The sequence below is a fragment of the Neofelis nebulosa genome, chromosome 2 (assembly GCF_028018385.1).
Source record: "Neofelis nebulosa isolate mNeoNeb1 chromosome 2, mNeoNeb1.pri, whole genome shotgun sequence".
Taxonomy (NCBI): domain Eukaryota; kingdom Metazoa; phylum Chordata; class Mammalia; order Carnivora; family Felidae; genus Neofelis; species Neofelis nebulosa.
Window position 1 is genome coordinate 215,063,230 of NC_080783.1, and position 26,246 is coordinate 215,089,475.

Sequence of the window (26,246 nt, forward strand, 5' to 3'; positions counted from 1 at the left end):
GAGTCAGCAGGCACCACTACTGCTCACTTTTACACTCATGGAGAAAGACAAGAAAGTACCCAACAGAGCCAACCACAGCCTGGGGAAGCAAAGCTGGGCGCCACTGCAGGTGGACCTGTGAGCACACAATGCAGGTGCACAGCATGGCGCTGAGGCCCATGACCCCACGAGCACCGGCCCAGGAGGCGGGCAGCCCTTCCACAGCCGTGTGAATAGGGCCCAAGACTTCCTATGAACTTCCAGAAGTTATCATTTCACATGTTCTGAATAAACCTGGTACAGCTACTCACGTGTCCAAACTTTTGACTGCGTACTTTACTAACATACACACGGCTCTATACAGAATTCAATCTTCAAATGAAACCAAGTGCTTCTGACAAATAAGTTTCCCACGAAATTTCTAACTAAACAATATCCCTATGGCTTATAAACTACCTCAGAATTAAAGGACATCTCTACTTATCAGTCACTTGCATGGCCAACCTCTGATCTCCCCATGCATCTCTCTAATCTCTGTCTGGCCATGTCAGACTCAAGCATTCTGGTGAAAAGCAACCGATGATATCATGAAGCAGCAAATTCCATTTTCAGGACACCTCTAGGGGTTACAAAGTTCTTCCATATCGTCAACAAAAATCTCAGTGGTTTTTAAGTCCTAACTCTGCCTTGTGGAACTATGCAGAACACCTTTCATCCAGTCTGAGGTATTACTTACCTTTAGGCGTTCAATGGCTTCCTCTCCTCCAGGTGTAGACATGATCCTCTCCTGAATACTGGTCACAGATGTTAAGCCCACCTGACTACTGAGTGAGCAGGAAGATGGAGATGAAGTAAGAGACCCCATGGACGCTGTGGAAAAATTGCCAGGGCGTTGATTCTCAGAGGCTAGCAAGTACCTATGCTTATTGTTCTGAAAATCTTTCAGATCTGGGAGACAGAAAGAAGGGAAGGCAGAAAAAGTGGAGGGGGGGGGAAAGGAGCAGAGGGAGAAAAAAGACAGGAAGGAACACCAGCGTAAGAAAGGAGAGCATTAAAGCGCCAAGACAGACACGTTATGATACAAAGACAAGTTATAATTGTTCTAGATGGCAGTTCTAAAACATGTCTGTCTTTAATACTGGTATCGTAGAGGTGAAGAACCACTTCTGAATTTAGAAACTAAGAAACTCCAGGGTGGGTTAACATTGTATTTGGTAGAGGGTAACCAGAGCCTCAAAGGATAATGCTCAGGCACCCTCTGTAAATAAAACATGCTACGTTCCTTCTATTCTTTCTACGGCTCCGAATCTACAATGTTTTAAATTTACACTACTCTTAAATCTCAGTAATTTATCATGGTAAAGGAAAAAAAAGATGATCACATATTTATCAATAATACTAACCTGGCCCAGTATTTTATGGCATTCAGCAAAAATTCCCAAGAAGATGCTACAGTTAAAACAAAAATCTGAGCACTCAGTAGCATCCTTCGTATAGCAGCATTTCAACATGCTAAAAAGGACCTTTAAAATATGCTTTTAAAAAGGAGAGGTAACTGCAGAAATCACAAGAATTTTGTGTAAGTTCTGATTAAGAACTCAGGGCCAATTGCCTCAACAGGGAAGAACAATCAGCAAATTGATGAAGTTGGTATGCTTTTCATTCATCTATTAGATCAAGCAAATCAAGGCTGATTATTTGCTAACTATTGCAAAGTACAGCTCTTACTTTGCCTAACAGGACTGCCAGGAGTCACTGGCAGGCCGAGTTGCCAGTATGAAATGCAAGTTTCAGGGACATACTTTCACTTACTAAAAAGTCTTTAACAGAACTCTAAGTTCTGGGTTTAAATTTAGTTTTGATAAAAAGAGCCACAAACAACAAAATTAATTTGCTCTATGTACTTTCATTCGTCATCCTTGTCACAGACACCAGAGAAAACCCATGGGTACTGATGGATTTCTATTTTAAAATTTGAGAAAGTCGGCATTACTTAAAACTTGTATCAAAACTAAGTTAAGTTTTCCTTAAATGATATGAGCCAAAGAGTCAGAAAGCAGTATTATTTGCTCTCTCTGGGTCTACTCATCTCTATTTAATCAAAGCCAGTTCTTGAAACCCCTTAAAACCAGTGGTTGCTTCAAGACAGTTTGAAAACCACCATCTGCAAATAGAGAACATAGGAAAACAAGCAAGTTTTAAAAGGGGGATGGGAACCGGAGCAAAAAATCAGCCATCAGGTGACGGCGGCAAGGTGGGAAAGATTAGGATGGATGGAGTTCAGAAGGTCCAATGGACACATGCAAGCCCTAAAAGACATTAAGAGTAGTAGACCGAAATGGAAATTCGTAAGTAGCCAGGGCTGCTTTCCTGCAGGGATACAAAATTAAAACTTAGTCATGCAGAGCTTTTTGGGAGATGCCACACTGCTCAGAAAAGAGTGACGCGACAAGCTGATAGCAGCACCACCTGGGGCACAAAAGCAGGAGCGAGATGGCGTCTTTCTCACATCAGTATCGGTCAGCTTCGGAAATCTCAGACAGAGCTGTTCTGGTCCAAGAGCCACTGGGTATTGGAGTCTTACTGTGTCCGCAAGGCCTAGCCTCATCACAGCAGCCAGGGCTGCGTTTGCTTTCTCCTGTGTGTTTCCTCCTAGTCAAGCCCTATTACATGCCTCATTAAATGAACAAGCAAATCAATTAAAATCTAAACTTAACCAAGACGTCAAGATTCTTCATTTCTTCTAAGATAAAGGTCCCCTCATGAAAAGGGTATGAAACCACGTCCTCACCAACTTAATGACAGACATGGAGAGGACAACGAGGTGTCTAGGTATTTATGATCCTTCATAAAATATCCTCATTTCAAGCACACATTTTAAATTTAATTTGTAATTCCAGAAAAGGAAAACAAAAAAGTTTTCCTAATCACCATGTAAGCTGAGGCCCAAGATATGGAGGAAACTAACTTAGCAGAAGCACAGGTGAGTGCTAACCCAACATTCACAGAGCTACTCAGTCATGGATCATTTGGCCAACGGCAAGCGGTTGTTTTTAGTTATACGTACACTACGTCTCAGAGTTATATAGCTAATTTAAAAGGATCTTTCTATTAATCAGACCCTGAAGGAGCTCAAGAGGCCAAAAAGGCGTAGTAATGATTAAAAGCTGGAGCTGAGTTACACTATCCAATCCAACCACACAGAAACCATGAGATCTCAGTAGCAAATTAACCACCCCAGGTAAGCGGTGTCCTCATGGGTAAAAGTGGGCATAACGGAACTTTTTCCAGAATCAGTGACAGGATTAAATGAGATAATACATTCAAGGTCCCTAGAATGGGGCCCAGCACTTTATAAACACTCAGGATATGTGAGTTGCTGTTGTCACCACCATCATCCGCTATGACTTTGGATTCAGTTTAATCACAGAAGTGGAAAAACTGAAGAGTAGAAGTAGGAAGAGATTCTCAAGCCTATTAACTATTTAATCCACAAACTGAAATTCAGCAGTGTGTTTGCCAAATGGAGAAGGGCTAAACCAGGATCATTTCTGAACCTATAATACGCTCTGTCTGGGATTTCCCTGTTAGGATTGCTGGCATGCAAAGCTCATTTTAAGGCTGATCCAGCAGAGGCAGATTAGCAAATCAGAGTACTGGAAATAACCAATACATGAAATACACACATTTGCCTCCACTTCCAGAGTAATCATCGATCAATGGATCAACTGAAGGTAAGCAGGAGGGAAAATACAAGAAGGGTCAAAGTTCAGGTTCAGCAGTGACACAGAGAGGGAACAGAGCAGTATTTGGCATTTGGGAAGGTGAAAAAATTAACACTCGGAATATATGATCATTTTGTACACTGTATTCACTCAAACTCAGGTGCTAATCAGTAAGAAGAACTAAACTCAGAGGCTTTTAACATCTTATTAGAATTCCAAACAATAGAATATTAATTTTTTACTTAAAAACCAAAAACATGCTTTATCAAATAAACCCATATAATATTCTACCCGAATCATCCAGTTAACTCAACTTCTGATTAGACATTAGTCAGGCGGAATACTGAGGTTAAAAAAATATTTTTTTTTTCTTAAGTTTATTTATTTTGGGAGAGCAAGTGAGTGTGAGTGGGGAGGGGCAGAGAGAGAAGGAGAATCCCAAGCAGGCTCCGCACTGTCAGCGTGGAGCCCAACGTGGGGCCTGATCTCACAAACCACGAGATCATGACCTGAGGCTAAATCGAGTCAGATACTTAACCGATGGAGTCACCCAGGTGCCCCCCAAAAAGACTTATTTTAAGACAATACTGTGAAATAATATTCTCTGGAAGTCTCATTCTTAAACTTGATAGGAAATGGATAATTTCCCCTTTGTGTGTTCATAGGGAGCAAGGTGGGGAGTGTTCCTCAATCATTTTGCAGGAAGGGAAAGATACCACTCAAAGGTAAATCTTATCTGAAAAGGGACTGAAATAGTGTGTTTGTTACACATATATTATTGCTGCTACATCAATCCAGAGAAGCACATAATACAAAAACAAAAATTTCATAACATTTTTATGAAGTGATTAATTTCTCAGTAAGAATAAGCTCATTCCAAATAAACTTCACTGCTGATCTAAAATGAAAACCTAATAAAAATACAAGCAATGAGGGGCGCCTGGGTGTCTTACTCAGTTAAGTATCCGACTCTTGATTTCAGCTCAGGTCATGATCTCACAGTTCATGAGATCGAGCCCTGCGTTGGGCTCTGTGCTGACAGCGTAGAACCTGCTTGGGATTCTCTCTCTGCCCCTCCCCGTCTCGTGCACATGCACACTTTCTCTCTCTTAAGATAAATAAACGTAAAAGTATATATTTAAAAAAATATAAGCAGTGACATATTTACATTTTAAAAACTAATTTAAGGACTTCAATAAAAACTTTAAAAACTTTCACGACTGGATAGCCTGGTACATACTACATAAAGAAATTCTGAGATCGTTTTCATTGGATTTTTTTAAAACTTAAGAAAAAGCAAAAAAAAAACAAAAAAAACACAAAAAAACCCACCTTTTTTTCCTACTATTTAACTTCATAAGCTCTTTTAATCTAAGTTTAAATCTTAGAACCCTGAAGAGGGAAAGATTAGAGTTTGCGTTGACCTTAATTCACTTACTATCGATAATATCTCCCAGTCCCTGAGCACGAAGAAGGTCCTTCAGCCGCGTCACCTCCTCCTTCAATTCACGAACCAGTTTGGCATTGGGGTCCTCGTTGATAACAGCATTGCATTTAATTTGCTTTGCACGATCTGCATATCTATATCAAAAAAAGGAACATTCATTTTTGCCATTCCTCAGATACTCTACTTCTCATAAATAACGTATCATTATTTCTATCTCTAAATCAAACAGCTTGAGTGTTTACACATTTTATAAGCCTTAATAATAACACATGCATAGGATGTTTTACAGTATCTTATAAAGATGAAGAAAAAGGCTCAGATGAATTTAATGATTTACCCAAAATCATAAAAGAAATAAATACTAGAAGAGGACTCAAAACGAATCTGTCAGACTGTATAGTGTTCTTTCCATTATATTAAAAGTGTGTCTTCAACGGAAGAAGAGTAGAAAGCTCCAGATTAACGTAATAAAATCTACTGCACATACAGATATACAGCTGATGCTTGGACAACATGGGTTAGAACTGTGCAGGTCGACTTATAATCTGATTTTTTCTGATAAATACAGTCCAGTACTGTAAATGTATTTTCTCTCATGATTTTCTTAATAACATTTTCTTTCCTACAACTAACTTTATTGTAAGAATACAGTATAAAATACATGTAACATAAAAATATGAGTTAATCAACTATTTGTGTTAAGGCTTCTGGTCAAGAGTAGGCTATTAGTAGTCGAGTTTTGGGGGAGTCAACTTATATGCAGATTTTTGACCGTGCAGAGGGGAAGCACCCATGACCACTGAGCTTGTTCAAGGGCCACCCGTGTTCTATTAGTGAACATTCTGTAATTTTTTTTAACACGACACATACTCATAATTGCATTACTTGTTAAGACTTGAGCATCTCTATAATGACAAACACCACAAGAAGGGGACACTTCTTTTCACAGGGATGAAAATGGTAAGAAACTTTCACTATTATCTAAAAGTTATCCAAACATCTCATTTGAGGAATTTTAGTATCTTTCCTATGAAAAAGTTCCTGTCTTTGCCATTAACAAGTAAATTCTATTACAGTAGAAGTCTCCCCCAACACATGTTTTCCCTGTTATGAGAGGGCTGGATCATTACTTACACAAAAAATTACCCATATATCATAAGAAAATCCATGGCATAACAAAATGATTTATGGTGGCACAGTGTTCTATTTTGCTACCGAGATCATATTGGAGTACCTCAAAGTGCTCAAAGTTTCATCATAGTTGATATCTGCTGGGCTCAGAGCAGCAACCATTGCAGTCCGAGAATTACCACCTAAGAAGATGAATCATGGTCATCTCAAATCATATTCACTTTAGAAAGAAGAACTTTATTAAATGTGTCAATTTAGACAGCACAATCTCAGATCCTAAGATTTAACCAAGAGTCAACAAATGTCTCAAGTTCCTATGCCAGGCACTGTTATACTCTTAATCTTGGTGTTTGAATCTACTGTGACCAGTTTCCCTCTCCCGCTCCAGCTAAGACCTCAGCCACTCCACCAAAGTGCTGTTAGTGAGTGAAAAGTCACAGTGACGTGGACAGTCCAACAGGCTATTCTCAGCCTCTTCCATCCGTCACCAACATTTGACACAACCGATCATCCCCTTCTTTCCATCAGGAAGGAGGGAAGGAGGCTAACAGAACAGAGAATAAAGAGCAACGCCCTGAAGGTCCAAAAACATCAGCAAAAAGGTAATATATGGAGTTTTCAAAGAGGTCTGAAGAAGGAGCAAAAGTTTGAAGTAAGTGTGGTTAGGAAGACAACCACACCGCAGTTCATGTTCCAAGGTCAACAAGATAGGGGAGAAAACTCTGATTTAAAGGTGAGCAAATCCAACCAGCTTAATTCAAGAGCAAAAAGGAAAAGAAGGAGGGAGGAGTCAGGTTAGTAACATGGGTATCTAGAGATTATTCTTTTCCAAAACAAATATACAAGACAATTAACCACAAAAGATAATCAGTAAATAGCTTTGAAAAGATAACCACACACTAGTGTTCAACGTACCTAGATTTTCCCGAAGGAGCCAAGTAAGTACAGAATCCCTGTAGGGAATAAAATCAGTTTTCTTTTTCTTCTTACTCTATTAAACAGAAAGAAATGGTCTTAGCAATGCTAGGGAGGAAAAATTCACATGGAAGGCAAACCAGTCTAAAATTCCCAAGCAAAGTACCATAGAACCCCATCACTGCTGAAATTTAACACTCATGGCTTCAATTTTTCACCATACCCAAAGTTCATGCAATGAAGTAATTTTTTTTAACATTTTATTTTGAAAAATTTACAACATACACAAGTTTAGAGAGTAGTATAATGAGCTACCGTGTATCTACCATCCACCTTATCAGTATTTCGCCAATCCCTCAAACACTTAACGCTTTTTCTTCCTGAACCATTTTGGAATGAACTGCAGACACCATGCCCTTTCATCCCTAAATACTTAAGCAGATAAGGCCATTCTCTTACACAGTCACAGTCCAATGACCAAATTTAGGAAATTTAACATCCATACAATACCATTATCTAATATACTGTCCATATCATATCTTTCATAGCTGCTAGTGTTTTAAAGCAAATCCAACATTTCACCTATAAATATTTCAGGTATGTATCTCCAACAGAGAAGTACTTTTTTTAAAAAAAGGTAACTAGAGGGGCGCCTGGGTGGCTCAGTCGGTTGAGCATCCAACTGGCTCAAGTCATGATCTCACGCTTTGTGAGTTCAAGCCCCACGTCAGTCTCTGTGCTGACAGCTCAGAGCCTGGAGCCTGCTTCGGATTCTGTATCTCCCTCTCTCTCTGCTCCTCCCCTACTCACACGCTGTCTCTCTCTCTCAAAAATAAAAAAATATTTTAAAAAAATTTTTTAAATAAAAAAGGTGAGGTGCCTGGGTGGCTCAGTCAGTTAAGCGTCTGACTTTGGCTCAGGTCATGATCTCATGGTTTGTGAGTTTGAGCCACGCGTCGGGCTCTGGGCTGATGGCTCAGAACCTGGGGCCTGCTGCAGATTCGGTGTCTCCCTCTCTCTCTGTCCCTCCCTTGCTCATGCTCTGTCTCTCTCTGTCTCAAAAATAAATAAAACATTAAAAAAAAATTTTTTTTAATCAAAATCAAAAAGGTAACTATAAAAACCATTATCACACATTAACAAAATTAATAATAACTCCTTAACATCACCTGATATCTAATCCTCAAACAATTATTTTTTACTTTTGCAGAAGGGCAGATATGAATCCTAGGCATTCCAGGTTGGATGTGTAGGAGCAAGTCATTTAGTTAATGAATTTATTTGGCCAAACACCAATTCACCAAGTGGACTGTTCCATCTCTAATAACTTTTATAAAGTAATGGACATTTGGTTTCTTTGGAAGGAAATTATGCCCCCCAAAAATCCAACTGACAGAGTTAGGGCTCAAAGTGAAAAGGTCTAAGACAGTGATGCGATCTTGACAGTGAAGTGATCTGAACACTTACAAAGACTGCAAGATGAATGTTCTGTATATATGTATCAAGCATTTACCTATACTGCTGTGACCTTTCTCACTATCACAGGATAGAGCAAAAGCCACCAACACAAAGCCAGTGCTAAAATGAGAAAATTATATCCTTGAAAGTAAAAATTAACGTGAACGCTTGGCAGACAGACAACAGTTACTGCAGCATCCTCCTAGCTGACGACCATGTAGGGATAATTTAAGAAGCCACTAAGGGGAAGCCAGTGTTCACTGAAAAACATCTCCCCCTATTCCTGGTACAATCTGAGGTTAAACTAAGGATGATCTAGTTTTTAAAGTTTATTCATTTTTGAGAGAGAGAGAGAGAAAGAGAAAGAGACAGACAGACAGACAGACAGACACACAGAGTGCGAGTGGGGGAGGGGCAGAGAGGGAGGCACAGAATCTGAAGCAGGTTCCTGGCTCCAAGCTGTCAGCACAGAGCCCGTTGCAGGGCTAGAACTCACAAGCCGTGAGATCATGACCGGAGCCGAAGTCAGACACTTCACCGACTGAGCCACCCAGGTGCCCCAAGCATGGGCCTTCAGAAAAGGAGTACTAAGTAGCTGACCTCTAGTCTGTTGAGGAGGAAAGGGAATCGGCAGGTAGCACTTTAATTCCATCTCTCATAGCACAGACCTCTAGGGAGAATTAACCCGTCAGTCATTCATAGTTTAGTGGGACTGTCATCCCACTACAAAACTCTGGAGGCCTGCGACCTCAGTCTATTTTCGCTAGCCCCACACCACACCTAACCACTCCGCTTTGCCTGAGGTTGGTTCGTGCTGAAAATGCTGCAAGATTTAAAGTATGTCAGTTATAAGGACTCCAAACAGTACTGTAAAAATAAGCAGTATCTCGGGGCGCCTGGGTGGCGCAGTCGGTTAAGCGTCCGACTTCAGCCAGGTCACGATCTCGCAGTCCGTGAGTTCGAGCCCCACGTCAGGCTCTGGGCTGATGGCTCGGAGCCTGGAGCCTGTTTCTGACTCTGTGTCTCCCTCTCTCTCTGCCCCTCCCCCGTTCATGCTCTGTCTCTCTCTGTCCCAAAAATAAATAAAAAACGTTGAAAAAAAAAATTTAAAAAAAAAAAAAAATAAGCAGTATCTCTTTGCCAAAAATGTTCTATTTTCATTTCGGTCAATTAGACTAAATTAAGAAGGAGTAGCTAAATAAAGAAGCATAAGGAGAACTTCCATCTTTTCCATTTGAAAATACCTCAGAATTTTAGCCACTTCTTTTCTCTTTGCTGTCTTACAAATTAATCTCATCTGTTCTCACAAAGAAGTGCCTCAGTAATTACCTAAAAGGGTTTATGTTTATTTATATCAGTAACCTTTCTAAAAAGAAAAAACTATCAAGTATGGGTGATAATAATCCTGTTTCTCTTCCCAGTGGAAGTAACAGTACATTTTAATTCACCCCAAATTATGCTTGTTACAGAAAAACTAAAACTTACTTCTGATCTGTTAGTAATGGCATAGATGCCAAGTACTAAACTGGGTTTTGACAAAATCATTCTAAAAAATTCATTTGCAAATTAATTGTGGCACAGAGCAGCGTGAGAAATATGCAGGTAAATACTTTGTAAGCTTTTCCTTTGGTTGATATGAATGTTAACAATGAGCAAACGGACAGGCCAAGTTGGGAAAGCCACTAAATTCTAACAGCTTTCATGGTTCTGGGACCCAGACTCGATATCTGAAGAGTATCTACACATGCATCATATCAAATAACAGATTTTTAAATTTAAGGCAGCTTTTTCCAACAAGCAGAAAGAAACAGAAAAAAAAAAAAAGCATTACTTGTTACGAAGTAATTTTTGTATAAGTAGAAAATAAATCTATATGCTTAAAACATAGAATGAAATATTTCATGGCAGATACTGCCTGCTATCTCCAATGTTACTCATGTGATTCAGAACAAACTGTTAAGTGCTCCATTATTTATACAAAATAGTACTGAGAAATTTTAGAGTATTTGTATAGGAATATAAGGAGAAGTCTATTGTATTTCGATTAAAAGGATGCAAAGAGTAGGTTTCCTAGGTACAATTATAGTGTTTAATTTGATTCTACAGCCTTCACTTTATATATAACCAAAGAGTAGAAAAAAATTTTTCTAACAATTTAAATAATCCATGACTTCTCATGATAGGAAATAAGATTACACAAAGAAATCTAAGGAACATGTCCTAATAACTTCACAAAGGTAGTTATGTTTCAGAATGGTACCTGTAAAAAATATTTTTATTGCCCTTTCAAGAGGTTTATAGGTGACTTCTTCAAATGACAGTCCTACAGGTCACTAGGAAAAGCATCATAAGATAACACAATGTAGACACTTCCTCAATTTCTTTCTTGTTCCTTTATGCTGAGTTCCTTGTCCAAAGCACAGCATGTTCCCCAAATGAATTGTGGTGTGAAGTCTTATGATTCATGGTCACTCTAAACAGCAACTCTGAATTCCAGAGTCAGAAAGTGAGTAACAAAAAGGTTTTTTTCAAGGTTCCATTCCGTCTTATGTCTCCATACATCCTGCTGTGGATTTAAAAGCATCACAATTGATTCTACAGCTAGTTCATTTCTAGCAAATCCCACCATACCTTGCTGGTGCAGTTATCCTACAGACGAAGCATTTAAAAGAAAGAATGAAAACACAGGATAAGCCTTCAAACAGGAAGTACTTTAAAGTCATAAATTGAGTATGACTTTTCAGAAACAAGCAAGAAAGCAGTGGATTCTTTTTATGGATTCAAATGATGTACTAGAGTACACAGTGACTAACTGGTACTTCCTTAGCTTTTAACCTAAAACATGAAGCCCCTTATACAAACTGTTTCAGATTTAGTGTCCTACTGTTAAAGAATAGGAAAGAGTAACACAACTTTTAAAAATGTATTATTGGCCCCCAAATCAATAGCATTCACCAAGGCAAACGCTCAAAATACTCCAAGAGGTACTACATCCTACTTAGAAAAGACTGTATAGGAAAAGGGTATGCAAAAAAAAAACCCAAAAAACAAAACCCCACAAAACAAACAAACAAACAAACAAACAAACAAAAACCTTCGTTTCGATGAGAGACTGAAGTAAGGCTCAAAAAAAGTAGTCAGACCTTAGGTCTTTGTAAAGAACTAGTTTCAGCCTAGCCTTTACAGATGTATTTACTTTCATTCTCGTTAATCTCTTTATTCTCAGTAGAAAGTTAAAATGTACTATGCCTAGTATCTTATCTGAAAAGTTCTAAAAGGAGAAAGGCAAGATTATGTAAAAGGGCCAAAAAAGGTCAGTCTTTATAAACACATAAAATATCATCAAGTACCTTTGCTGAACAGACAAATTTTCCCATAGAATCGGGTATGTAATACTCACCACCTCTGCCAAGGCTGAAATGACTTTGCCCAGAGTTGTGAGAGACTTATTAATATTTGCTCCTTCCTGAAATCAATACCAAACATGAAGAATTATGATGCAGAATTTCTACGACTGCCACATCATATATAATACATAAGACACAATTAGGTCTTAATGCTAGCGTTGTGTATTTATGAGCACAAGTTCTAAAAACCTCTTGTAATCCTCTCCACTTAATGCCATGTCGGGACCACACGCCTAACTCACAGGCCTTCGTAGCTGCAGGATATCCTGCCCCAAAAGCTTACAGATGCAGCCTTCTTCCCCCAACTCACCAACATGCAATTTCTGCTCTTGCTAATGAAGCATCTCTCTGGAGAGGCCCATGTTTGTTCTCACACTTGGATCTTCTGTGTCCCTGTCCTATTAGTATCGCTTACATCTAGTTTGTTCCTCAAAACACACTCCAGCTCTCACCTTGACCATCAAGTCCTCCTTAACTGTTACATTACGTAACTTATCTTTCATTGGATTACAGATCAGACATCAGCAAAAGGTTTTGAGGGCCATGCGGTCACTTGCACAACTTTTCAACCTTACCATTGTAGACAACACATAAACAAAGAGACACAGCTGTGCCCCCATAAAATTTCATTTACAAAAACAGACAGCGGGCCAAATGTGACCTACTGGTCATAGTTTGCTGACCTATGTTATAGAACATTTATTGACTGGTACAATTGTTTGGTAAAATAAATACCTTTAATCGAGTCCCTTTGGCACCAGTGGAATCAGCTCGTTCACTTCCTGCTAGATCCACCAAGCTGATTTTACTGACCTGGTAAAGAACAAGACATTGGGGCAATTCAGAAGAAATAAGCAAGGTAGAACCGGAAAACATCAAGAGGCAGGAAATTAAAAATGAGGCATGAAGACTACAAATATTAGGGCTTTTTTTACAGATGGCCCAAGACACAGAGCATGCACAAAAGTTCACAGCAATTATCTTGGTTCAAAACAAGTAATTTTAGGATACACATATTTTACAATGGCATGGCATAAAAATATATAAAACCCATGAATCCATTAAACGGCATATTAAATATGAAGCCTCCAACAACTAGAACTCTCACACTGCTGGTGGGATGCAAAATGATATAATCACTTTGGAAGACAGTGTAGCAGAGACATATACCTACCATAAGACTCAACCATTCCACTCCTAGGTATTTACCAAGAGAAACAAAAGCAAATATCTACACGAAGGCTTGTACGCACATGTTTACAGCATCTTCATTTAAACAATCAAAAACTAGAAACAATTCAAATGCCCATCAACAGATGAGTTAATGCACAAACTGTGATAGATCTTTATAACAGAATACTAACCGGCAATGAAAAGGAGTGAACTACTGATGTAACAACAACACAAATGAATTTCAAAATTATGCTGAGTGAAAGAAGCGAGGCAAGAGAACAGTACATACTATAAAACTCCACTTATATACAATTCTGGAAAATGTCAGTTAATCTGTAGTGACAAAAGGCAGATCAGAATTGCCTGAGTATCAGGGTGGAAGGAGTGGTACAGTAAGATGATAAGGCAGCATGAGGCAACTTTCCAGGGTAAAAGAAGTGGTTACTTGGATTATGACACTGGTTTTACAGGCGCATATACAGCAATCCAATTTTATTCTTTAAGTAGGTGTGGTTTATTGTACTTCAACAATACCTCAGTGAAGTTGTAAAAAAAAAAAACAAAAAAAGAAAACATTCAGGAAAGTTAGACAAAAGTATCCAAAATGGATGATCAAAGAAGCTATGGTTATGTTAACATTATTATTTGTGTAGATGTGACATCATGGAAAAACTACTTTCACACTGGATGTACTAAATAGCATTAATACTGTAACTAGCTAAGCAGTGTCAAGTTATTTGACCACCTATGTGAAGACCATGTTTTCTAAAATAATTTTCAGCTAAAAACAGACAAGTCACCAAGTAAAAAGTGATTCTAGTTTTTAGTGATACCAATTATCATAAAGTACTCAGTTAATAAGGCAAAGGATCTTTTTTCGTTGCCAATATAATAAAATCTAACTTCAGGGGCACCTGGCTGGCTCAGTCAATTAAGTGTCTGACTTCAGTTTAGGTCATTATCTCTTGATTCGTGGGTTCGAGCCCCGTATTGGGCTCTGTGCTGACAGCTCAGAGCCTGGAGCCTGCTTCAGATTCTGTGTCTCCCTCTCTTTCTGCTTCTCCCCACCAGTGCATGCACATGCTCTCTCTCTCGCTCTCTCTCTCTCTCTCTCTCTCTCTCTCTCAAAAATAAACATTAAGGGGCGCCTGAGTGGCTCAGTCGGTTAAGTGTCTGACGTCAGCTCAGGTCATAATCTTGCAGTCCTGTGAGTTCGAGCCCCGTGTCAGGCTCTGTGCTGACAGCTCAGAGCCTGGAGTCTGCTTCAGATTCTGTGTCTCCCTCTCTCTCTCTCTGCCCCTCCCCAGCTTGCACTCTGTCTCTCAAAAATAAACGCTAGAAAACACATATAAAAAAAATGTCTTTTTAAATCTAACTTCAGGTTTAAAAAGCCAGCCACATGCTACTTAGGTATGTAATCAGAGAAGAATTTAACATAAATCTACTACTAACAATAATAACAATAAAATCCACATTTATTGAGTGAATACACCGGGCTCTGAGCCAGGCTCTATGTGCACTAACCTGTACCAGTATGTAATCATCTTGACAAACCTGTGAGGTTCGGGAAACTAAGGTACAAAGAGGTTAAGTAACTTGCCCAAGGTAACAGTGCTGAAAAGTAGTAGAGGCAGGATCTAAGGCAAGCCGTTTAATTCCAGAGTCTACTCTATTGAACTGTGTAGAAAACGAGACATTAACAAGCAAGGTATTTGAAAAACCTAAGGAATGCTGTGCAGTTATTTATTTTCCAAGGAAAAACACACCTTGTCTGCTTAACTGTTTGCTTAAATATTTAATCCCACACCACATTATCAGAGCTCAAAAAGAAAAAAAAAAAATACACATACCAAACAAGCTAATAAAGTAATAAAGAGGTTCTAGTCAAGCAAAAAGGGAAGGATTTTCTCCCCACAGAACTGCTGAACTCTCTTGCACAAAGTAGTTTTTGAAACCCAAAGTCTTGAATTGTTTTTTCTTAACCCTACTTTCTATCTTGCGATTTCACTCAGAACCCATGCTCAAAATTGGTTCAGAGTAGGAACAGAGATGACAAGTAGAAGATACAAACTGTTGTCCGTTGAGTAGAACAGCAACTCTCTGCCCTCCATAAGATGCAGAGGGCAGCAAGGACTCCTGAAGTTTCCCGTCCTACACAACTCAAGCCTAGACACTGAAGTTGTCCTACCTTCTCAGTGGAAAGGTTGGTCTCAGTATCATGTTTCTTCTGGGTGAAAACAATGGTAAACACAGCATGGGAACGGCTACTTGTTTCATTCATGTTGGTAGCTGCCACTGTCCTAAATAAACATAATGGTGACATATGACAGTAGAATTCTTAGATGAAAGTTAAAACGGACAGCAGGCTCCACATCATAAGCACAAAAAGCAACAGCTTTAAACCTCTTCACAGATCGTGAGATTGTCACTTACACAAACTGTTCTCAATGCACCTTATTTGTGAGCCTGTCAACCCACCCCCAACTCCAAAGGTACCACATCAGAATCATTTCTCATACTTCAGTTGTCCCTTTAGGAACCACCAAGGCATTTAGTTTTTATTCTTTATTCCACAATCAATCACTACCATAGGCACATGATATCCAACATTTTACCATGACTTCATCAAAATCAAGATACTAAAATTTAATCAAAGTTCTGATGCACTCCAGCACCGCACCGTTTTGGTGAGAAGAAAGACGCCCAATATGCTGAAGCCCTCACTTCTTTCTCCAGCACGGCCAAAGGATCAGAGGATCCACAATTAAAGCAACTTTCATGGCTATGTGATCTCAAACGCTTAACTGGGAGCAAAGGACCCGAAAATGTACCAAACCCCTCAGTCATGAGTCTATTTCTACCATACCTGGCTTTGTTCCCAGCATCCATGAGGTCAGCAATGTCTGTGTAGGAAGTGACTGCCAGCTTGGACAGATCCTCCACATATGGGCCAAGAAGCGGATGTTCACGCACACGCAAATGACCCTTATTTTTTGGATTCAGCAGGTCTCGTACTCTTTCACAGTAAATTTCCATGTAGCTCACCTAGAAACAAACTATTAATTTGAACTGGAGGACTTGGAAAAAGAAATTCTATACATTAAAAAAACGTTTTATGGGGGCGCCTGGGTGTCTCAGTCAGTTGACCATCTGACTCTTGGTTTTGGCTCAGGTCATGATCTCACGGTTCGTGGGTTCTAGCCCCGCGTCAGGCTCCATGCTGGTAGCTAACCACACGGTGACTGATTACGGACAAGCAATCCACCTGCCACAAGGAGTGAGGCCTGGTCAGCATAGAGCCTGGCTGCATGGCAGGACCTGCCCAAGACTCACGAGGGAAGAGGAAGCGTCAGCTAACACACTGCTGGAACTCCTGTCGTACCAGCAGGATCGTTCTCATCCTGGAGGTGGACGTAGCAGACTAGCCTTTCTCCACCTGAGGCAACTCAACGTAGGAGTCGTCTAGTCAACTCCTCCCTCTCGAATTCCACGGTCACTAAAGAACCTAAAGGGTTCCAACAGAAGTGTGTCCACAAGAAGATAATACGCCAGTCTTGCTAATGTGGGGGTTCTGGTCTAAGAGTTTTTCCTCACGGGAAAGTAACAAACAAAAATGGTGGTTTTGTAACATAAGCTAAATGAGCTTCATTCAAGAGTCTGGCTTTAAAGGATGCTTCTGCTCCTGATCTCTATATAAGATCTGATTTGTAAACAAATAATGTAGGCTCTGGACTGGGGTAAATTCACCACAGTAAGCCTCATTACAATCTTCCCGAGGAATGAGAAGCTTGTGCAGCACTAAGCTACTCAAGCATACCATAAAACTTCAACATTTTTCAACTTTAAATATTCTATAGGCACATTTTCAGAGTATCTGAAATAGAAGCTTATCTCCATTTCTATTGCTTTTCTCTTTCATTCCATCTCAGAGCTGACTGTATATTTATACGATAATCTAAAATCAATTTTTTAAATATTGAGAACCCTCGAAGTAACTGATCCACTCTGACAGTAAAACAACAGGACGACAAATATTCCTTCTTAAAAGTAGCTCATCTTAGAAAGTGAAATGGTAATCATTCTTGTGTACTTAAACTTGTCCATACACTCCAGAATCCCAGGTAGCTATTATATCTTCTTAGAAAACTTGTCTCTTTCCACACAGGTATGGGACTAAGAGGACCCAAGTAACCGAAGCGAAAGCTGTCATGCTCCATTACTTACTCTCTAAGATGCAAATCCACCTAAAGTCATCACTATTTCTTTTCTTTTTGAGCTAACCATTACAGACCCCACTTGGCAAATTCAATTCACTGAGCAGCATTATCTTCCAGGCACTTTCTAAGGCACTTGGCAAATATCAGTAAATGAAACAGACAAGAATTCCTGTCCCGGTGAGCTTATGACTCTAAATGAAAATAAACAAAAGGCAGATAAATAGAGAGACAGGATTATAAGTAGGTTAGAATATGATGAGTATTGTGGGGGGAAGAAACAACCAGGGCAAGAGAGATCAGGAATGCAGGGGTGGAGGGCAAGCTGCAGTGCTAAACAAGGTGGTCAAAGTAAGCTTTGTTGAGAGGATAAGATTTGAAAAAAGACCTGAAGGAGTTACAACGCTTAGACCAAAAGATATCCAAGAGAAGAAAATTTCAGGCTAAAAAAAAAAAAAAAAAAGTAAAAAGCCCTGAGGTAGGAAAGTTCCTGTGTATTCCAGAAACAGCAAAAAAAAAAAAAAAAAAAAAAAAAAAAAAAAAAAAGAAAAAAGCCAGTGTGGCCAGAGCAGAGCAAATACAAGAGAGAAGGAGAAGAGGCAGAGGTCCCACAAACATAAGGAACCAGAGTATCAACTAGGGATCTACACCACACCCCAAGTGAGCCTGTGAACTCCAATATGAAAGGAAATGGCGTCTTCTTTTATTATCTATAAGCTCAAAAAAGTCTGTCACATTCTGTCACACCCTCTATCCTTTGAATAGTGTAAACATTTAAATATTTAAATATTTAAATTTAGTAAGAATAAAAATCTACTGAATTTTCATTTGTCATACATTTAGTATTCAAAAAAATAACAGTTATAGGATGAGACAAGCTATTTAGAGAATTCATTTTTACAAAAAATTTTTTCAGAGCAGCACATTCCCCTTTTGGCATAGGATATTCACAAAGCAGAATTCTTTAAAACTTATAAATTAATGCAATGCTGTAAAGAAGAAACCCAAGCCAGCTACGTGGGTCAACTAGGAATTGTGTAAGTCCTATAGAAAATCACAACACACAGATAAAAAAAAGTAGTTTGCTTAAAAACGGCTTCATGTCTCAGAACAGGCTCATGTTAATGGAAGACTTTAATCATTTGTTTCTATGAAACTGAGTACCAAAAATGGGGGTAACGAGAGCTTCATAAAGCACATATAAATGAGTGGAAATGTTCATCAAATAAATTAATGTATAGAATGCAATTCTATAGACCTGTTCTTCAAAGAGCTGGAGTATTCACTGGATGGAGAGTAACTTTCTAAGCTTATAAGCAATTATGAAGAAGGGAGGGGCGAAGAGATCTGATTATAAATATTTTAAAAACCAATGCCTATCGGAAATCATTATTGATAATATTAAAAGGGGAAAGAATTCACACAAATGAATATCAAGATAAACACTGCAATCCAAAATGTAAACAGGCATGTGCATAATTTACCAGATGTTCAACTACACTAATAATCAAAAGAATTCTACTTTAAGTAAGCAAGAAATTGTGCCCTTTTCAAATTGGCAGAGTAAAAAACGAAAACACTAAATGTTGGCAAGGACACAATGGGTGCTTACACCCTCCTGATAGGACTGGAAATTGGTACAGCATTTCCTTCTAAAAAGCCACTTGGCAATTCAAATGTATTGTCTGACAAGCGGCTACATAAAGGAAATAGCTAAAAATAAAGCTTATGAACAAGCTTACGACTTACGAACAAGGATTTAATTGCGACACTATTCGTTATGACCCAAACTTAGAAATAGCCTACGAGTACAAAACTGGGGGAATCGTTAAGTGATCTAGCTCAGTCATAATGTGGGGCCTTTGCAAAGTAACACTGGAGGGAATGGAGTCTGGAGGCCTCTTGCTTTAACCCACAGTTGTACTCACCTCTACAGAGTAAGACATTTCTTCATTACAGTTGTCGTTGATTTTCTCAAACAGTTCTTCACACAACTACAGAAGCAGGAGATGCGGGAACAGCATAGATGAGAGAGGTACAAAGTTACTCATGAGTGCTAAACGAATTAGCGAGATCCCTTTTCTCTTAAAGTATGAATAGCAACAATATCAAAGGTGAATGCTTTGAATGGAATAAAAGGAGAGTTCGGAGTATGGTCTCCTCCAATCTATCTCTATTCTCCCTCAATGACAGCATCTCAAAAATGTTTCCTTAGAAAGAAAGCCACATTTAAGGAAGAGGAGGAGCTCTCCAGCGTTAGGTCCCTGGCACATTTAGTTTATGTGAATTCAATTCTTCACACTATCCTCGAGTACCTGTGACTCTGCTATTAGCATTATTACATAGCAGTCACTGCTATTAAACTACACTTTGCACGCATTTTATTTATCATGCTGTATACATTACACATTGTCAGTTACCATATACGTTATAAATTCATACATATATATGTATAAGAAGAGAATGCATGCTATTTAGACGGAGTAAATGAAGGTATTTAAGAATAATTTTGACTGTCTAGGGGTGCCTGGCTGGCTCAGTTGGTGGAGTTGTGACTCCTAATCTCAGGGTTGTTAAGTTCGAGCCCCACACTCAATGCAGAGTACTTAAAAATAAAATCTTTTAAAAAAAGAATAATTTTAACTGTATAAAAATTTCCCCTTTACCTCTGTCTTAAGATTCTAAACCCTTTATGAGAAGATACTCCACTACATGGTGACATTTCTAATAGAAAACATTAATTTTTCTAGGTCAGGAAAATCATAAAATTTCACTCTCCCCATCCTTTGAATTTACTCAAAATATGTGATACTTTAATAGGAGTACTTAATAAAATTGTATTGAATTTTCATTTGCTATACATTTTTTTAAATGATTACTATTTTTGAGAGAGAGAGGGCACACACATGGGGTAGTAAGGGTGGGGTAGACAGGGAGGGAGAGAGAGAGAGAATCTTAAAGAGGCTCCACACTCAGCAAGGAGCCCCATGCGGGGCTCAATCTCAGGACCCTGAGATCATGACCCAAGATGAAATCGAGAGTCAGAGACTCAACCAACTGAGCCACCCAGGCGCCCCATTTGCTATACATTTAATGTCAAGGCAATCAATATACATTTGGAAAATGAACTATATGTTTGTGATTCTCTAGAAGTCTAAATACAACTTAAAATTTACTGTGGGGAGCGCCTGTGTGGCTCAGTTGGTTAAGCATCTGACTACGGCTCAGATCATAATCTCACGGGGAAAAAAAAAAAAAAAAATCTCATGGGGTGTGAGTTCGGGCCCCAAATCGGGCTCTGCACTGTCAGCCGGGAGACTGCTTTGGATCCTCTGTCTCCCTGTCTTCCTGCCCCTCCCTGCCCCACACACATGCTCTCTCTCTCTCTCTCTCAAAACTAAACATTAAAAAATTTTTTTAAAGAATTACATTTATTACAGGGGTGTCTGGGTGGCTCAGTTAAGCACCTGACTCTTGATTTCAGCTAGGGTCACAATCTCATGGTTGTAAGACTGAGCCCCACATCCAGCTCTGTGCTAAGCATGGATCCTGCTTGGGATTCTCTCTTTCCCTCTCTGCCCCTCCCCCATAAGTGTGAACGCACGCGAGTGCGAGCACACTTTCTCTGTCAAAATGAATATTAAAAAAAATAAAAAATAATACAATGTATTAAAAATGGCAGTTTCTAAATGATAATCCTGTTTTAAAAAATTAATGCTTTTGCATTAAAATAAAATATTCCAAAATTCTGCCAAAAAAGGGATATATATGTAATTATACAAAAATTCCAATAGCAAACAAATTAAGGTTAAAGGAGAGGGAAGGAGAAACTAAGTGTGATGACGGGATAAACAGGACTGTCTACTGTAACTTGCTATAATCTACAAAAAGATATTTTATTGCTAAAGAAGTATCACATTGAAGAAAAAGCAAAGCCTGCTTTTGAATTCTGGCTCTGCCACTTCCCCGGGCAAGTGATGTGACCTCCCTATGCCTCAGTTTCCTCGTCTTTAAAATGAGGAAAAAAACTCAGAGGAAGACAAAAATCATATGACTTCACTCACATGAGGACTTTAAGAGACAAAACAGATGAACATAAGGGAAGGGAAACAAAAATAATATAGAAACAGGGAGGGGGACAAAACAAAAGAGACTCATAAATATGGAGAACAAACGGAGGGTTACCAGAGGGGTTGTGGGAGGGGGGATGGGCTAAATGGGTCAGGGGCATTAAGGAATCTACTGAAATCATTGCTTCACTATATACTAACTAATTTTGATGTAAATTTTAAAAAATAAAAAATAAAGTTAAATCCCCAAAAAAATAAAATAAAATGAGGAAAATAAAATAAAACAAGGGCGCCTGGGTGGCTCAGTTGGTTAAGCATTTGACTTCCGCTCAGGTCGTGATCTCACAGTTTGTGAGTTCGAGCCCAGCATCGTTGTGTTCCAGCCCCGCTTCGGGTGAGCACAAGCCCTACTTCAGGTGTGCTTGAGCCCCACATTGGGTGAACATGAGCTTGTCCCTTCCCCTCTCTTTCTCTCCCCCCACCAACTGCCCCTCGTTGGATTCTCATTCTTTCTCTCTCTCTCTCTCTCAGTCTCTCGCTCACTTGCATCCCCTCTCTCTCTCAAAAAAAAAAAAAGAAAGAAAAATGCAATTAGGAAAATGAAATTAAATGAAAGAAGAGGAGAAGAGGAAAGGAAAGGAAAGGAAAGGAAAGGAAAGGAAAGGAAAGGAAAGGAAGAAAGAGAAGAGAAGAGAAAAATGAAAAAAGAAACAACAACATCTACCTCTTAGGGTCAAATGAGGAGGATATCTATAGATAAGCTAATGTCTGTGAAACACTTGGACCAGTACTTGGCACATGCTGAGTGCTACCTAACGTCTTCTCTAATTAGTACTGTAATTGCTATTCCTGTATATAAAGAAGGACAATTCCCAAGTATATCTTCATATTGACATGTATTTTTCACAGAAAAAAATATGCTAGTATGTTCAATTTTTTCTGAAAAATTCTTGACGTTTACTGATAGTGAAGCATTTCAATTATACAGCTGAATTTAAAATTATGCTCCAATAATCCATTAGGAAAAGTAGCTACTGCTCTCTTATGATATTTTGTTCTCAGAATACAGAGATGAGTCACACTAAGCCTGTATTTTAAAAAACACTTTAGAATTAATTCCAAATATCACCAATAAACGCAAACCAACCATATTTTTCTTATTACCAAAAGAAGTTCCTTCTAAATACCTGGGTTACAACTCTTCTCTATTCCGAACAATACAAGGCCAAAGACACTGCTCTTAAGATTTCCCAGACCGTTCAAGCTTAAAGTGTTAGCATTAAATTAATAAGATAAAAGGAAAATATCTCTGAGAAGGCAATCAAAAAACAAAAATAATCTCAATTACGAGGTGATCTATATATGGGACTTGGGGGCGGGGGAATCAGACCGGCGACAACACTGGTGTCCCCAGGACTCAGAACAGAGCATGGCACATACTGCCACTTTTTTTTAAGAAGCTGGTAACACGGGTCAGGAGATACAATAACCAGATGTGGGGGTACAGCAAAATCTTTACAGAACGTCAACTTCCCTGCCTTTAAAGACGGACATGTATACACATCAGTCTTTTTCCACCAGACTGTTAGTTACTTTGAGAGAAGGGGACCAGTGATTTATTTTTGTGCCTCACATACAATAGTCCCTGAGTAAGTGTCTGCTAAGTAAAAATAACTATTATAGCAACTGAAGACTAAGAGTAATAATAAACAGAGGTCTTTTGTCATTTTTTGCTTCTTTACCTGTGGAATGATGCCAGCCTGGCTTTCTTCTTGTTTACCCATCATTGTATAAGATTTCCCAGCACCAGTCTGCCCGTAGGCAAAAATACAGACATTATAGCCCTCAAAGGCATGTAAGAGCATTTCCTTTCCAATGTCATTGTACACGCGGTTTTGAGATGCAAAACAGGGATCTTCAGGCTGGAAAGATTAAAAGGAGAAATCAATGGCATTTTATTTGTATACTTTCCTATGTTTATTTGGTTACTTCTATAATAAATCAAAAGTGTCTGGAATCTCAACAGTCACCTAAAATGTATTATAAAATTTCTTAGTTCCTCCAACACACAGTTTATTTTTCTCTTATTAAACACATACACAACCACAGTCGTCCAGGTCACAGCCACACGTAAAAATACCTACATGAAATTACCTCACTTGATTACATTTCACTTTCCATAATCTTAAAAGTATTACTCTTCCATTCATAGAAGCTGCAAGAACGTTTTCTTAAATGGAAAATGGGACTGAAAGATCAAAGGTCAAGTCCGTATATCGAAATACTCCTCTGCACTCACTCCAGGTGGTGTGGCTATTTCTCAATAAACCCAGCTCCTAGTGACAAGCGTCGACCCCCCCCTTCATAGGCCCCTTCCCTTGGCCAGCAGGCTTTGTCAGGAGTTTGAAACCTTTCCTACTCCAACACAAAACAGAAGAGGAAAACCAAAAAAAACAGGAAAAACATGTAATGAAGAGTTGCAGAAGCAAGCTCTAGTTGAGGAACAATCCCCAGGAGCCTGCAAGACTGGGGGTCCTTTACCAAGTAAGGGCACTGCAAAGGGCCCCCGCTCTCTCCGTTTCCTGGGTGTCGGGCATCTTTGCTTTCCCTGTGGACCTTCGAGCGCTTTCACAACTGCTCCCGGCCTGCCCCGCTCTATTGCGCCGCACCCCGAGTATACGCACCGAGGTGTGCGACCAGTAGGAGTAGTCGAAACTGAAGGACTTTGGAGCTTCCTTTGGGTTCTTTGGGTTAATAATACCTAGAGAATGAAAATGATTTGATTTGATAAGTCACTCAGTTACATTTTCTTTAGTTCAACATGATGTTATGTTGTAAATTCAAAACACCCAAATCAGGAAATTCATACCACTGAATCCGAACACGGAAATGTAAAATTTTTTAAAAAATCACATCTTTAATAGGTAGGATCTGTCCACAGAACTTAAAAGAATCAGACCAACAACATTCACCGGGTGCCACCAGGATTTAGAACACAGCCTGGCATACAGTAGGTGCTCAGGAAATATTCAAAATTTGGAAATGGGCCACATTACTATTTCAAGGTACTTCATAAAGCTTAAAATATTTCCATACAATCAGAAATAAAAATTAGAAAATAATGAATCGATCCAACTACTACCTGAAATAAACTCTTTTTAAAGATCTTATCATTACTTTAGAAAAGCCTTTGATAATGAAAGACAGTCTTTTTGCTGAAATCCACAGTTGATAATCAAGTATGCATGTACATGTGTGTATTACGTATGTATACAGTAGAACCACACACCACAAATCTTCTGTAGAATGTTATAGAAAGCAAAATTACTTCTTGACTGCAAAGCACGAAGCCTTACTGCCGACAGTGAAAATATTTCTCGAGTGATTAATCCAGTCACACTCTACTTTGGGGACTGACTGAATGCTGAAGTTTCGCCTCTCTTCCTTTCTCTTACATACAAAGCTTCAGCGTCTCATATTTCACATGGAATAGAATCTTTATAACATGTGGTCACGAAATCTCCTCAAAGACCAGACATCTCAACCAATCTGCTTCTCTGGAAGGCATGGCCACATCCCAGGCTATCAGTGAGATCAGGATTAAAAATAAATCTGTCCAGGGCAGCTGCTGCTCAGGACATAAATAGCAACAGTTGCTACGGTGCTTAGTTCTCTCTCGCGCTGGATTCCACTGGGTATGGCCACACAACTTATGTTCAAACCTCAAATGCTGACAGAGTATTAATAAGGCTCACACTGCACGTAATCATGTGACAAGCAGACATAGTTCTAGAAAGAACATCTCCCCACACACAAATGGCAACCTAAGCAAAGAAGTGTGCTTCTAAGCAAAAGGCACTAGGGACAAGATTTAAATAATAGCCAACACTCATGAAGCACTTACTCTAAGCTCTAAGACCTTTCTGTGTACTAACCTATTTCATCCCCCCAGCCACTAAAGCACATAGAGGTTTCATTACTGCCACCGTATAGATAGAGACACTATCACAAAGAGGTTAAATAACTTACCCAAGGCTGTATAGAGAGCTAGCTAGTGGCAATCCAGGATGTGGACTTGGAGAGTTTAACTCCAGAGCCCACACTCTTAGCCAAGGCACCCGTCATCTAAAGGCTATTCCCTACATGTATCAACTGTCAAGGTAGACACAGGCATTTTTATGCGTACGCATACTTCACGTGTGCGTGTATGCGTATGCACATAATCACACCCCCCCCAAATTACATCACAGACATTGCTCAAAACTCTCCTTACCCATTTAAAACTAGGAATTATGAGGATTACAGTTCCTAAAAGATGAAAGCCTACACACAAACTCTACCAAGAAAACGGAAATCAGTGTCATGTGAACCAGATTCAGGTTTCAGGGGCTCAGCAATAAAGACAATGACGAGACACAGGATATGACCTCTGAAGCAGTCTTCACCACTCAAAAACATGGTTAAAATAAACACTTTGTAACCTATAGGAAATGTGCTGTCATAAAACTTCATTAAAAAAAAATTTTTTTTTAACGTTTATTTGAGAGAGAGAGAGACCAAAAGCAAGTGGCGGAGGGGCAGAGAGAGAGAGAGAGAGAGAGGGCAACACAAAATCCGAAGCAGGTTCCAGGCTCCGAGCTGTCAGCACAGAGCCAGAAACGGGGCTCGAACCCACAAACCGTGAGATCACGACCTGAGCCGAAGCCTGACGCTTAACTGATTGAGCC

General features: G+C 39.2%; 1 protein-coding gene across 29 annotated transcripts in view; it reads right to left on the reverse strand.

The window, feature by feature from the left end:
• KIF1B (kinesin family member 1B) overlaps nt 1-26,246 on the reverse strand; it is a 143,078-nt gene that overhangs the window by 78,812 nt on the left and 38,020 nt on the right. For 11 of the 29 annotated variants that reach the window (XM_058719117.1, XM_058719136.1, XM_058719129.1 and 8 more), the window contains exons 3-15: nt 24,204-24,280; nt 23,262-23,441; nt 19,378-19,443; nt 16,102-16,280; nt 15,424-15,535; nt 12,798-12,875; nt 12,056-12,121; nt 11,287-11,304; nt 7,198-7,273; nt 6,386-6,464; nt 5,143-5,285; nt 3,666-3,707; nt 716-927 (exon numbers count right to left, since the gene is read on the reverse strand). In XM_058719117.1, coding sequence (XP_058575100.1) covers nt 716-927; nt 3,666-3,707; nt 5,143-5,285; nt 6,386-6,464; nt 7,198-7,273; nt 11,287-11,304; nt 12,056-12,121; nt 12,798-12,875; nt 15,424-15,535; nt 16,102-16,280; nt 19,378-19,443; nt 23,262-23,441; nt 24,204-24,280 — 1,328 coding nt within the window. The remainder of the gene's footprint in view (nt 1-715; nt 928-3,665; nt 3,708-5,142; nt 5,286-6,385; nt 6,465-7,197; nt 7,274-11,286; nt 11,305-12,055; nt 12,122-12,797; nt 12,876-15,423; nt 15,536-16,101; nt 16,281-19,377; nt 19,444-23,261; nt 23,442-24,203; nt 24,281-26,246) is intronic. The other 18 variants (XM_058719125.1, XM_058719147.1, XM_058719141.1 and 15 more) reach the window with 7 other exon arrangements.